Below are 14,033 nucleotides of genomic sequence, written 5' to 3' on the forward strand. Positions count from 1 at the left end.
GACCCGGTTAGGAAAAAAGATGGATTTTAAAAAATGTAGCATGACAAGGCAGCACAGATGTAAGCAGCATCACTGGCTAGGCCAAACTGCTCCCTCGGTCTCCTCAAAGTGGTAATTGCCCAGACTGATCAGGAAATCTGCTCAAAATACTAGGGCCGTCTAGCTCTGCTTAAGCTGTGCTTGGGACCTAAGTAGTACGGTGTTTCCTATGATCTTTATTCTAAAAATATACTTTTGTAGATAGGAAGGGACAACCTTGTTAAACTCATTTTGGTTTCAGGAGCCAGATAGCTGTGGTCATTTTCATTTTCTTCCATGAAAACATAAAGAAATGCACACATAGCTATAACTCACTTTGGACCAGCCTCCCGCTCACTCAGGACTCCCTGTTGTTCAGCTTTCCAAGCAAAAACAATTTTAGGAGTCCCTGAGAAAATTCCCCTCACAATTTCCCCTTAAACTCAGAAGAGCTGTTTGGTTTCAAACCACGAAAATAAAAGCCCTATTGATAATCTGAAAATGTGATTTTCTTTACCTAGGGACCTCCAGGACTTCCAGGTGTGGCTGGACCTCCAGGGCCACCAGGACAGAAGGTATTTGCTCTGCTCAGCACTTGCAGAGCTGAGGGAAACACACGAGCTGTCCACAAAGAATTCTGCCCCACAACCTGCCCCAGTGCTCCTATTCTGCCTGCCCAGCACTATCAGACTGTCCCACTGGCTTCTACCACTCCTCCTCATGCACAATATTCTGAAAATCTCTTTTCCCACAATGATAATGCCTCATCTCAAAGATGAAGGATCCTTTCTGCTTGCCCTCCCCTTTAGGAAGCAGTTTAGGGAAACTGATCTCTATGCAGGGACTGTGTCAGTTGGGGACTATGTTATAGCACCGGGACCCTGAACTCTGTCAGGGTAAACAAGGCTGGTGAAATCCTTAGGCAGTCACAAATGTATTGTTTCAACAGGGATTTCTATGCTTTTTTTTCTGGGTCTATTAGTTACCAGAGTCCCTGCAGACTATTTTGCAATGCCCACCCTTCATCATCATAGTGCCATGCAGAAGGAGTCAGAATAGCTGCTTTTGAACTGCCAAAGTACCAAAATTCTCTGTTTCAGGGTGAAATTGGCTTGCCAGGTCCTCCAGGCCACGATGGAGAAAAGGTAAGACACGGTGTCTCTGCGGATTGCTCTTTCCTTCAGTGGTCTTATCTGGAGGTAGTATTTTCCATCTCTGTCGCTGCCATTGCACAGCTGCTTTTCCCACATGAGAAAAAAAAAATATTTTGCTTCACAAAAATGAGCATTCATGGTTTATCCAGGTCCCAGCTTATAAGGAGCAGCTGGGATGGCATGGCAAATGTACTTTGTCCTGCCCATGACTCCTCAAATGGCATTACTGTGAGTAAGAGGATGAGCAGTGAAAGGGTCTCCAGGTCAGGGAGTCGCTCTGCAGGAGTAACCTTAATCCCGGCAAATGTTTCACTCTGTGTGGATTTATTTTAGGGACCACGTGGCAAACCTGGAGAAATGGGTCCTCCCGGACTGCCAGGAAGGGATGGACCACCTGGAATAAAGGGAGAGCCAGGCCATGTCGGGGCCACAGGAGAAAAGGGCGAAAAAGGAGAGCCAGGACAAGCCGGCTCACCGGTGAGTGAACCAAAGCCTCTCGGGGCACTGCTTGGTATTTAGGTTATGGGGCAAAGCCCTGGGACTTCTCAAGTCCCTCAGAGCCCCTCTGAGGTGGGTGCTGGAGGCACCTCATCGCTGTTGTATCAAGTGAACCAATACAGAAGCCAGGTCTTGGCTCCCTGGCAGATGTGTTGTCCACCTTGCTAGAGTGGCTGTCCCCAGCTGCCTGCCCTGCTCTTTGGGCACTGTGTCTTTTCCTCAGCTTGCTGCCTGGCGTATTGCTCGCACCGAAATGCCGCTGTAAGCAAGCAGGCCTGACTGTGAGCAAGGCAGCTGAGGTACCAGCACACACACCTCCCTAGGATGGAGTAAGTCCCTGGATCCCCACCACTAACTGGGGCAGGGTGCCCAGTCTCCCATTTTCAGTCTGTCACAACTTCTGTGCCCCCAGCACCAGCCAAGAGGGTTTTACGCAATGAGTTTCTGCCTCTCTACAAGACTACTAGGATAAAACTCTTGCTGTCACAACAGCTAGCTATTGTGAGCAGAGCTTGGAGGCAGGAAAGCAGTCCTTATCCCCGCTCTGGGGACTGGCACATCTACAAATGTCTGGAGGGTGTCCAGGCATTTGAACATCCAGTTTCAGTACTAGCGAAGCCCTGCATTTCCATGGGCATCTGACGGTTGTGTGGGGTTTCCATTGTGTTCTTGGGATGATAGCCAGTCTCAGGTCTTGCAATGATGTCTTGTATGTCTGCCTGACTTAGTTGTGCAAAAAAATCCACAAGTCTTTCTTGATCCATAGGGTCTTGATGGCCCCACCGGAGAGAAAGGCGAGCGAGGTGACCAAGGGATGCCAGGACCGTCAGGATTGCCAGGTCCCATTGGACTTCCAGGATTGACAGTAAGAATGAAAAAAGACAGGCTGCTCTTTCCTGCTTGGCAAAGAAAAACAGCATAGAAAAACACACAAGGGTGCATTTGCTAAAGCACGGAGTATCTCAGGAGCCTCAGACCCCTTAGTTAGGTGCTTAGGTGTCACGGAATGTCCTGTGGCACTGCCCTTGGGCAGCCATGACCTCCTGGAGGTCTCCCTGTTTGTAGGGTGTCTCCTCTGGAAGCAGAGGTGCAGGAGAGCTACCGGTGAGCTGTCTGTGAAATACATGATGTGTTCCCACTCCTCCTTTGGGGAACTGCTGCTTCTCAGCACATGGGTGGGTCACAGATGGCTTCTGATGGAGCGAGACTCCGGAGTGCAGCTGGTGGTGACAGGGTCTGTCGTTGTGTACAGGGAGAGAAGGGCGAGCCTGGGGAGCGTGGAAACAAAGGAAATCCGGGAGAATCGGTATGTCACCTTCCTCATCTTCCTTCTGCAACCTCGGCAGTAGCGGAGGGATGATGTGGCAGCGGTGTTGCGGAAAACCAGCACAACCCACCCTTCGCTAAAGAGCAAAACTCATCTTGTGGGACTGAGCTGCCAGCCACCTCTAGCTCCTGGTGCCCTACTTCTCCCTTACACGTGATTGCTTGTCATGAGCTAGATTTTTCAATAATGAATGCCTAGGGAAGAATAGAAGCTCACGGAAAGCATAACAAATATTTTCCTTGGCATTTTCAGTGAAGAGATTTCCTGAACAAGACTTCCATGTGTCTACCTATATATATTTATATATATATATATGGGTTCTTCAATTTGTCTGTTCTCCCCTCAGAATTCACCCCTGGCTTTTGTGGCACCCTGCAGCAAAGAGTCCCATGGGCTATCAGTACACTCTGCATGTGTGGAGCCAGCCACCTTCTCTCCTACCTTCTGAAACAGCTGCTTGCTGTTGACCTTGTGCCTTCTTGCAGGAACAGTGGTAGAGTAGTGGAAGTGGACATGTTCCTGAAAAAAAAATGCCCTGCTTTCCTTCCTCCTAAATCTCTGCAACTGCTGCATAACCCTCCCCAGAGTCCTGCTGCTGCTTCTCACCCTCTCTGTCCTTGATTGCTGCCACTTCTTAACGCAGTCCTTAGGGGAGTCCAGGTTTCCAAGCCCAGCAGAGCTCAGCTGCATCCTGTGCCCTGTCTCCCCTCTCAGCAGTTCCCCTTCACCTCTGAGGACAGCAGACTATGACAGTAACTTCTCTTGCATTGCTTTCCAGATACCTGGTCCCCCTGGACCCCAAGGCCCACCAGGACCTCCAGTAAGTTTTGAGTGATTCACCTGAGGAGCAAAGCACTGGGAATGAGGATAGAGTGGGAAGTGGCTGGGGAGGATTCTGGGTGGAGAAAACAGCCAGAAACACTGTGGTGTGGAAAAAGGAATATGCTTAGGATCACTTCCAAAACCACCCCCAGGGTAGGTCAGAGCTGCGATGGGCTGGGTAGGTAAAGAGAGAAGGTTATGTTGGTCTGAGATGAAAGGGAAGACAGTGGCAAGACGGGATGGATGGGATTAAAGGGATCAACTGCAAAAATGGTCTTAATAGCAAGCCTGGCCTGCTGCCAGGTTGTTCTTGGCGTGAGCCTCCTCATTACCAGATGAGAACAGTACATGAAGTGCCCTTTACACAAATAAAGAGGTTCCTGGGCTAAGCATTTGTGCCCTCTGTGTGTCAGAAAGCGAACGCTCTATGCTGCACACTGAACTGGGATACCTGGATTTTAAAGCACATCCTTAAACATGACTCATATTTTGTCTCTCGTCCCACACACAGGGTCTTCAGGGCCTCCCAGGACCGAAGGTAAGACTGCAGAACATTGCATCCTGAAATTCTGCTAGACTGCCCCAGGTGCAAGAATTTTTCAGTAAGAACTTTCTAGCTCGCAACTGTTATTTTCCGTCTTGGTAAGAGGACAAGTACTTGTGAATATTTTCTTGAAGGAAATGGATTAGCAGCTCTCACTTTAGGACCCAGAAAACTGGTCATTTTCTCCAGTTTTCACCCAGAGAAGTGGGAAGTCACTAGCCCTTGGAAATCTTCCCATGAGAACGTAGTTGAAATCTCTATCCGAAGAATGAAGGTCTGTACGGCGGGATGGACAGCCTGTCATACAGTCCTGAGTAACTGAGCTCTAGCTTAAAATCAGCCAGGTTCTTTACCCTGCAAATTCTGCTGTAAAGCCACCCAAGAACTTCACTGTTCGTGGTGATTAGCAGCTTTTAAATCTCCATCTACATGTGTTTATGTTCAGCCTGCATCATTGGTTTGCCTGTAGTAAAACAGTACATCTAGATGAAAAAAATATTTCAGTGGAAATCTTCAAAGAGGAAGAACGCGGTGCTCCAACGTTATTCTTGACAAAGATAGAAAAATGTGGCAAATGTCTTCCGGTTATGCTTAGTATTTGGCTGCCAGTGCTATTTGGTTGCTAAATGAGATGGTATATTTACCCCGATTCATCTTCCAAATGTTGATTACAGATACAGTTGTCTATCTTGCTTCTCTGTAACTTGCTAGCCACTGCTACCAAGGGCCTGGGAAATTTCCGAAAGTGCAGTTGTCTCTGGAATATGTGCCAAACAAATGCAGATGAAAGTCTTGCACAGCACAGACTGGATTATAGACAGAGGAAATACTGCACTGGTTTCTCCTTGAACAGAGGATCCATGTAGTCTTAATTAGCAGGTGCAAAGAGATGTCTAAAATGAGGAGGGTTTTGTTCCATCCCTGCAATTTGTAATAAGTCTTTTTATAATGAGGCTTTCGGTAGTGGCAAGGAAGAGCATTTTATACCCTTTGCAGACATGTCAGAAATAAGTAACTCTGCTAGGTATGTGCCCAAGCCAAACAGTGTTGTAGGGCATGTGGTTGTATGGAAACTGGAGTGCCAGTAGAGTGAGGCAGCAATGTTACGCTTACTGTTTCTGTACAAACTTGGTTCTTCCAACACTTCTGTTTCAAAATGCAACCAAAATAGTGTTTTAAAATGGCGAGGGCATGGGGTGTGAGGCTTTGGGTTGCGTTTTGAATTTATGAAAAAAGAATATTTTGTTTAATAGTGCTTTCTAGTTTATAATACAGAATTTTAAAAATACCATTGGAAAAGGAATTATGATTTTTTTCCCAAATTTTGAAACTCATACTTTTCCATTTACAAAAACAGACACCTGTCATTCACTTGCATTGAATCTGCATCTTAAAATGTAACCTCACCCTACCGGACAACTTCTGGCTACTTTTATTTACCCTGACACTCCATGTGGTAGCAGGGAGAGCAATGTAGCAGCGAGCTCAGTTCCCCTTTGACCATCTTTACCCACTAGGCCTGAATCTCCTCTTACTGCCTTTGGCTTAAATCAGGTGCCCACACAGAGGTCATCTGTCCGATGCTGGTTTTCTTCAGATTGGGCCGAGAAATGGGGCTTGAGCATTGCTCCGCAGTCTCTTGGGTTCTCTCTGCCTCTTCAGTGCTCTCTGAAGGGAGGAATGTTTGTTATATAAGTGGTGTTACAGTGGGTTTATTTTCTGCTCCATCCTTCCTTTAGGGGGAAGCAGGGATTGATGGAATGAAAGGAGAGAAGGGTGCCCAGGGTGAAAAAGGAGACAGAGGGCCACTGGGATTACCCGTAAGTATCCAGGAAGCAAGCAGCACTTCATGAGCCAAACTTATATCAGCTGTAAAATGATCCCTCAATAGGAGACGCATGCAGGGATTTGATATGTAACGTCAAAGAAAGAGATGACCTATGAATACCTGTGCCTTTGCTTTTTAAACTTAAAACCTCAATTTCTGTACAGAACCTTCATCTTTTAGATCTGTTAAATAGATCATTGATCACTTTAAAACTTCCTGCTTCTGTCAGGATCTGGAAAAACAAGCAGCAGCTTTCCTGGGCGTTCTTTGCACTTCAGGGCAATGGGGCAAGACAGAAACAGAAGTAAAAAATATGTGGAAAAGGAAGATCCTTCCCAGCAGTTTGCCACCTGGGCCAGGCTTTGTACAAAAGCTTGCTGGTTCTGAATGCATCTAGCTTCTTCACTAGCCAAAATTTTCCTGTCACTTCTTTGATGGAGTCGATGCTTTCCCTGACATGCTAGAAGCCTCTGCTGCGTTCCCTGCTGTATGTGAACTCAGCCGCATTAGACTGGTGTTAGTGCGCTGCTTTGCTTAGCATGAGGGAATTTTGGCAGAATTATGAAGAAGCTACAGGAGCTTTAGATACAAACCTGAAGACTTTGTGAAGCTCTTAGCTCGCATCTGCTAAAAGCCTCTTCACCCGGTGTCTGAGACTCAGCTGACAGCTGATAATGAATCACTGGTTACTCAGTCCCACCCAGTTGCTCTCTCAGCCCCCAAGTTCTCTCATAAAAAGCACTTGCTGAATGTACTGCCTGGAAACCAGCACCGCAAAGTGTGTCTTGTGTACTGTGTGACTATGTCAGCCTGTGTTCGATCACCCAGATCCCTTGTCCCTAACTTTGGCTGAAATGTGTGTGTCTTTGTAAAATGTTTTCCTCTTGTAGTTGTGCTATACAGCAGTTACCTTCCACGGCCTGGATACTTTTTATCTGACTCTCGGCACTCGAGCTCATTTTGAGTGTATTGACTGCGGCTCCACCCACAGCCCGTGGGCTTTCGGAAGGCTTAAATGCAAAGGATAGGGCCACAAAGATGATTAAGGGAGTGGAGCATCTCCCTTATGAGGAAAGGCTGAGGGAGCTGGGTCTCTTTAGCTTGGAGAAGAGGAGACTGAGGGGTGACCTCATTAATGTTTATAAATATATAAAGGGTGGGTGTCACGAGGATGGAGCTAGGCTCTTCTCGGTGACAACCAACAGTAAGACAAGGGGTAATGGGTCCAAGCTGGAACACAAGAGGTTCCACTTAAATGTGAGAAGAAACTTCTTCTCAGTGAGGGTGACAGAACACTGGAACAGGCTGCCCAGGGGGGTTGTGGATTCTCCTTCTCTGGAGACATTCAAACCCGCCTGGACGCCTTCCTGTGTAACCTCACCTAAGTTTTCCTGCTCTGGCAGGGGGATTGGACTAGATGATCTTTTGAGGTCCCTTCCAATCCCTAACATTCTGTGATTCTGTGTGTGATTCTGTGATTCTGTGATTCTGTGATTGTGCTTCAGTGAAGCTGAGAGAACTAAAAACCTGTTTTGCCCTGAGAAATGCAAATGGCAGCTTCCCGTGTCAGTGTCAACAGTTATTCCCTCAAATCTGTGTGGTATCAGCGTAGGGGAGGGAGGTCCCTGTGACAGTCGGAGCAGAAGATGCTCCAGCAATTATCCTGACAAGCTCATCAGTGTGGCGAGGAATGTGCTAGCTGGTTCTCCTACAGCAGTGAGCCCCACGAGAAACCAGGGTCCCTTGGCTTTTCACATCACTCTTCCTGAGCTGTGGAGTGGGGAAGACTGGCTCAGAAGTCTCCTCTTAGAAATGTTTTGCGTTTAGATCAACAATACCAGCTGGCCAACTAGAAAGCACAGTTCCTGAGCTGTTCGTAAGATCAGAGAGAGGTTGTGGACCTTGTATCACTCCTCAGAGCTACCTAACTCCATAAGATTTTCCATGCCTGAGCCAGTGTGTTTTCAGCCCATCAGACTAAATGCAGTGCCAAACAGGTACTGAAATATTTCAAAGACTGACTCTGTATAAACCCCAGAGCTGGATCTGCTGCCTTTTCGTGTGTTACTTGGGGCTTGACATCATGCCAGAATTTCAGGACATTTTGGCACTGATTGCAGTAGCCTTGAGCTTCTCTGTATGGCTGACAAGCTGAGGAATTTGTCATACTCAAGAGGAGGAAAACTCAGTATTTGGTACTTATATTCTACCAAAGCTTTCTTCACTGGCCACTCTCAGAGATGAGACACTGGGCTAGATGGGCCTTGGGCAGAACCACTGTTAGGTCTTACGGATGAAGAAATTCAGGGCAAGAGCCAAGCAGACAGAAAAGGGCCACTTAATCAGGTGGAAGTCTGCTCTGGTGACACAGGAAGATAAGCCACCTGTTTTATAAGCCTCCAAACAACTGGATGTAGAGCGGAACAAGTTAAGCGTGCACCTTGGTTTCTTGGAAGGAACTGGAACGGCTGATGGCTCTGCACTGCTTGTAAATGCCTCTGACCACGGGCCTCTGAGACTTGTGTCTCATCTGTGTTGCCCAGCCTGCTGCTAAGGCAATGCAGGTTTCAGCTCCACTGGCACGTTGTCCTTTTCATCACCTGTCACAGAACAGCTTGTTCCTCAGGGGTTTTCGTGGTGGCACTGAGAGAGGGACATTTGTGTTCTTAAGGGGATCTGAAAGTGGCAGGTGAATATTATATCTATTCGGTGTTTCTATGTTTTTGTTGGTTTGCTTGTAAGTACCATCACCTGTCCATGAGATCTTAATTTTTGTTTATTGCAAGCATATGTTTGTCTCAAGTCACTGCTTCACTCATGTCTCCCCTCTCCTTTCCCCCTCACCCTCCCCTCTCCTCTTGCCTTGTTTTTGTTAACCCTACCCCATCTGTTCAGGGTGCTTCAGGTTTAGACGGCAGGCCTGGACCACCGGTGAGTTCTGTTTCTCCATTACCTTATGTTCCTTCTCCCCAGTATCGTGACTTGTCTCGTCTTTTCCACCAGAGTCTTGTTTATGCCAGGAATAACCTTATTTTCTCCAAAGCAGGCTTGGGAGGTGGGGGTTAAACTTAGACTGAGAAGTGATGTCACACGCTTGTCTTTTTTTGATGCTACAAGTCTGGATCCTGGGCTCACAGCCTATTTGTTCTACTTTATCTTAATAACAAGATGAATGAAACCTCTGCATGGTTCCATGATGGTCTGTTCTCTTGCCCTCTTTACCGTGAGGGGTCTCCATCCTGCTGTTCTCCATGGTAGCCTTGCTTACCACCTTTTCACGACAGTAGCTCTTTGGTTTTGTCTTGGGCACAATAATGCCAGTGTGTTTTGTCTCATGAGCAAAAAGCTTTGTGCATCGTTTTCACACACAGTGCTTAAGGCTGCATTGCCATGTCCAATCTAGTACATATAGTACATATGCATCTGAGAGGCAGCGACAGCTAATAGTGGAGCAGGAAGATGCAAGATTCCCACTTCTTGTTGCTAACTCGCTGTGAGATGTGAAGGAAATAAACTCCTTGTGCCTAAGCTTCTCAGTCTGTCAAATTCAGAATGAAACAAGTGATGCTAACCTGGTTCTGCAAACCATTTGCTAGTCTTTGGTAACAGCTATTAAATAAGGGCCAAATATTTTTAAGCCCTGTTGGGAAATCACGCATCACCCATGTACAATCCATTTGGCTATTTAAAAAGAAAAGGCAATTTTGCCTAACTGGAAATAATTGAGCCACTCGAACTTCTGAACAGAATCTGAATGGCAGCTTATACCCTCACTTGTTTTGGGGAAATGGTAGATCTAATTTTATCAATATGCAGGTGAGATTTCAATGTATTTCCTGGCACTAAATGATCTTAAAATGATGTGTATGTGTAGGCAATTAAGATGTCCATGATGTGAACTCCTGTGCAGGGATGTAAGGGAAAACCTGATTTTTCTCACTTCCTTCACTGCATTGAAGTTGTGTGCTGCACGGACTGCTTCTCCACTTACATTCTGCAGACCGTGTCTGAAAAGCTCTCCTGCCCCACATGAGTCATCCTGCTCACATCAGAGGGGTTACTTTAGTGACAAAAGATTGCAAGTTCACTTTAGAAAGTGCAAGACCCTTTTCCTTAAAGCTATTGGAAAAAGATTTCCCTGTTTCAGAAGCTTCATCCTTTGTTCTTCCCAGAAGGCAGGTTATGGGCCTCGAAAGTATCCCTTTCCTGAGGCTCCATGAAGAAATTGTAAGTTTGGGATGCTAGGGAGAGATGGCCCCTGTGTCAAGGGGTTAGCAAAAAGACTGGGTTTTCTTGCTAGTACGATTGAGAGCCTGGCGGAGTGACAAAAATGGCAAAAAGGGGACAGGGACTGAACGATGCCTCTCTGAGTTTGCATCTGCCTATGTATGCATCTGCGTTCACCTCTACAGCATGGTGTCTTTCGACTTGCATGACTGACGGCTGCCTGCCACCAAGTAACCAAACTCTTCTGGTTTTGCTCAACTCAACTGACTTAACAGGGAAAACAGAAAATAAGGAAATAAAGAAAAAGAAAAGAAAACTGCTTATCATATATCTAAATGGCCTTTAATCTGCTACAGCTTTCAGCCTTGTCTGATATAAACCAGAGAGGAAGGATTCCCTCCTGTGGAACTGGTAGAAATAAATGCCTGCTGTAATGATTGTCAAGAGATAGTTTCAAACTTTAAAAAAAGGCTCTGTAAAATGGTGCTGGTGTGATCTGGCATAGCAGCTCCCATGTTCTTCAAATTGCCTATAACAACTACTTCAAACCTGTCGCCACCAACACTGAAAGCTGTAGTGATGCTAGATGCCTCCCACCACCAGACTGTCCTTCCCAGCTGTGCGTTTTCCTACAGGAGCAGCAGTGTCTCCTAGCCTTAAGGAACCCCTAGAATAAAAATGTCCTGATGTGTTTTCCTTCCTACAACTACAGGGTACTCCAGGACCAAGTGGGGTTTCAGGACCAGCAGGACCAAAAGGAGAAAGGGTGAGTTTCTTTCAGAAGCGACCAGTGCTCTGTGACTTCTTTGAACATACTCCAGCTCCCTGGGATAGAGAAGCTCCAGGTTTTCCTAGAGCTGGAACTGCTCACCCCTTGTGCATACAAGCTGGGCCTTTAATTTTTGAGTATCTCATCCCTGGGGTTTTTAGGTGCTTCGAAACGTCCTTTACATTTCATCTATAGCACTGCTGTGCTGCACTGAATAGGAGTGTAATGATTTCTACTCTTTTGTCTCCATTTCAGGGCAGTAAAGGAGATCCTGGAGTTGTAGGACCAATGGGGCCAGCAGGGCTTCCTGTAAGTATGGGGGTACCAGGGATTTGTTATCTTCAGTGCCTGTTTCCTTGCTGTGGTTGGTAACTTAATATGCTGCTGTAATACAACATTTGCGATTTCAGCTGGGTTAGGTGTTGAAGACCCAAAGTTACAAGCTTATGTGCACCATGGGAGCAATAGAAAGAGCACATTTGCTCCGTTTACCTTTCCACAGCTTGGGTGCCTGCCTTCCACCTGTCTGAGGTGAGGGGGCCCTGTCCTGTCGTTGCTGTGACAAAAGCTGCCTTCAGTGAGTTTACTGCCACCGTTGGGGATTACGTTTTGCAAAATTAAACCAGTGTTGGAACTCTAGTTTTGTGTAATCATGGAGCTGCTTCGTTGTTTAACACAAAAAAAATGAAGTTTGCTGCTTTTTTTCAGACTGCATTCTCTAAACTAGTTTGTGATTTATTTGAAGAACCCTTAGAGTAGTAGTTGTGGTGTTACAGCCTGGATGGTCTAATGGAGATGAAGAGGAGGTGGTCTGCTGGAAAAGTTTGTGTGTTTGTTTTGTGTGGGGTTTTTATTTGGTTGGTTTTTTTACCATAGAGCAATTGGTAGGAATGGAAAACAAACAAACTCTTGGACATGCATTCTTCTTTTTGAGTGGGAATACAAGGGGGCCTACTTGCTTTAAAATATTTCTTCTCATGTTGATGTATTTCAGGGTTTACAAGGTCTACCTGGTGACAAAGGAGTCCGGGTAAGTTACCAGGCAAACTTCTTGTATTTAGTTACTAATGTCTTCACGTGGTGACAGACCGGTTAACTCCTGAGCAACCTCAAGTAGCTAACATGTAATTCTGTCTGCTAGGCCTTCATATAAGTAACTTTACGAACTTGTATTTTAGAAAGTGATACGTGTATCTCGTATAATCACCTGGGACAGTGTGATACATCTATCTGAAAGCTGTAGGAGGGATTTTCTAACAAGTTCATTGTTGTGATAGCTCTGTTCTCACTGAAGCATGGAACTTCATGTGTAGCAGAGTTAGGCCAACGTGCATGCTTTAGGAAATCCTGCTTGTCTATTTACTGATGTAAGGATTCCCGTGAGAATTAAATGAGGTGGAGCCAGCGAATCTTACTATGTTTCTTCTAAATTCCCCCTGAAACATGCAAAAGAAGGTTGCCCTCTACCAAACAATCCTCCAGAGAATTTGGAATATAGAAATTTGGAAAAGATAAATTAAATTAGTTTACCTTAAAGAATCAGAAATGAAGTTTCCTCAGGCATTGTCCTGAATGGATGCGATGGTGAAGAGTTGCATCAAAATCAATAACGTAAATGGCTGCTTTTCTGTCATACCACCTGTGTTATGGAAAGATAAACATTACTAAAAAGTGCATGTTGAGAAGCACCTTGCTTTTTCATCAGGTTTTCCACAACATAAGGAATTTCTTGCCTGTTAAGGCTCTGAATCTTTTTGATAAAAACAGCTGAGAGCTATAGTTGAATATAATTTATATTTAGAAATATAAATGACTTATGGATTAGAGTCTTACTGAGATTACAATTGTATAAATATGTCAAGCAGTTCAATATAGTACACATGTGTATGTCTCTATGCATGTACTCACACATACACATATATCTTCTCTTCATAAGACTTTGGTATCACCTAAGTTTTTCTGAAAATGTAAAGTTTTACAGTGCATGTGCCCATGCAATGATTTCTTTATGTGAATTTGCTTTTGATATATAGTGAGTGTTCTTTATCTGTCCTTTATCTGCAATGTATTTCTGACCTTACTCTGCACAGAATGGGCAGTTTTGGAAAGCAAGTAGCCAACTGGCATCTTAAACTAGGGGAGAAAGGTCCAAGTTTCATAGGAGTTCCAAAGTTCTCCCCTTTTTTAATCATTGCATTTCTGGCTTTGCTTCTTCTTCATTAAGGTGTGTTTTGCTTTGTTTGTGTGGCTTCTAAACAAAAAAATAACCTTCCTAGACTTTTTCAGTTGGTTTGTAGATTGGGTATTTTATTTAAAAGAAAGGTCTCTCACCCGCTGCAGGCAGACTGGTAGGGTTTTCATGAGCTTTCACATAAAAGCAAATGAAATCTGGGAGAAACTGTACCTCCTTGTAGAGGCCGAGTTGGAAGTTTTGCTGGCCCCTTGAAGCCTGCATGTGTTTTGCCTCGCTGCAATCAATATTTTGAAAAGAAAAGGCATGAAAAACTCGGGACTGGAAGTGGGCAAGTGCAATATCTCTGCACGAGGTGAGATCCTAGAAATTACCATGTTTCCCGCTAAGTCTGTGTACAGGGGCTTCCCCTCGCTCCTGCCCTCATTCAAAAATTGTGAACAGATCACTACCACTTATAGGAGTTAAACAGCACACGTGTTCATTTGAAATGCCTCTCTTTTAGACACCAGCAGTGTGCACCGCACTTCAATATGAAGATTTTAAGTGTCGAGCACACTAAACATGAGAATTTGCTTTGCCAAAATCCTCTCTGTTCCTGTAGGCAGAGCGGTGCCTTTCAAATCCCAGAAATGCTCGTGCTGCCCGTTGTTCA

The 14,033-nt window shown here is 45.3% G+C and overlaps 1 protein-coding gene and 1 long non-coding RNA gene across 4 annotated transcripts in view; one reads left to right on the forward strand and one right to left on the reverse strand.

The window, feature by feature from the left end:
• The window catches only part of LOC135990623 (collagen alpha-1(XIII) chain-like), a 62,451-nt gene that overhangs the window by 33,938 nt on the left and 14,480 nt on the right, over positions 1-14,033 (forward strand). For both annotated transcript variants that reach the window (XM_065638417.1, XM_065638419.1), the window contains 12 exons: positions 540-593; positions 1,119-1,163; positions 1,506-1,649; positions 2,437-2,535; positions 2,923-2,976; positions 3,776-3,817; positions 4,331-4,357; positions 6,103-6,183; positions 9,087-9,122; positions 11,131-11,184; positions 11,443-11,496; positions 12,182-12,217. In XM_065638417.1, coding sequence (XP_065494489.1) covers positions 540-593; positions 1,119-1,163; positions 1,506-1,649; positions 2,437-2,535; positions 2,923-2,976; positions 3,776-3,817; positions 4,331-4,357; positions 6,103-6,183; positions 9,087-9,122; positions 11,131-11,184; positions 11,443-11,496; positions 12,182-12,217 — 726 coding nt within the window. The remainder of the gene's footprint in view (positions 1-539; positions 594-1,118; positions 1,164-1,505; positions 1,650-2,436; positions 2,536-2,922; positions 2,977-3,775; positions 3,818-4,330; positions 4,358-6,102; positions 6,184-9,086; positions 9,123-11,130; positions 11,185-11,442; positions 11,497-12,181; positions 12,218-14,033) is intronic.
• The window catches only part of LOC135990627 (uncharacterized), a 40,788-nt gene that overhangs the window by 4,821 nt on the left and 21,934 nt on the right, over positions 1-14,033 (reverse strand). The window contains exons 3-4 of one of the 2 annotated variants that reach the window (XR_010606443.1): positions 12,718-12,826; positions 5,886-6,031 (exon numbers count right to left, since the gene is read on the reverse strand). This is a non-coding gene — a long non-coding RNA (uncharacterized LOC135990627). Of the gene's footprint in view, positions 1-5,885; positions 6,032-12,717; positions 12,827-14,033 lie in introns of those variants that run through there. The other variant, XR_010606444.1, reaches the window with a different exon arrangement.

This window comes from Caloenas nicobarica, chromosome 7, assembly GCF_036013445.1.
Source record: "Caloenas nicobarica isolate bCalNic1 chromosome 7, bCalNic1.hap1, whole genome shotgun sequence".
Lineage (NCBI taxonomy): Eukaryota > Metazoa > Chordata > Aves > Columbiformes > Columbidae > Caloenas > Caloenas nicobarica.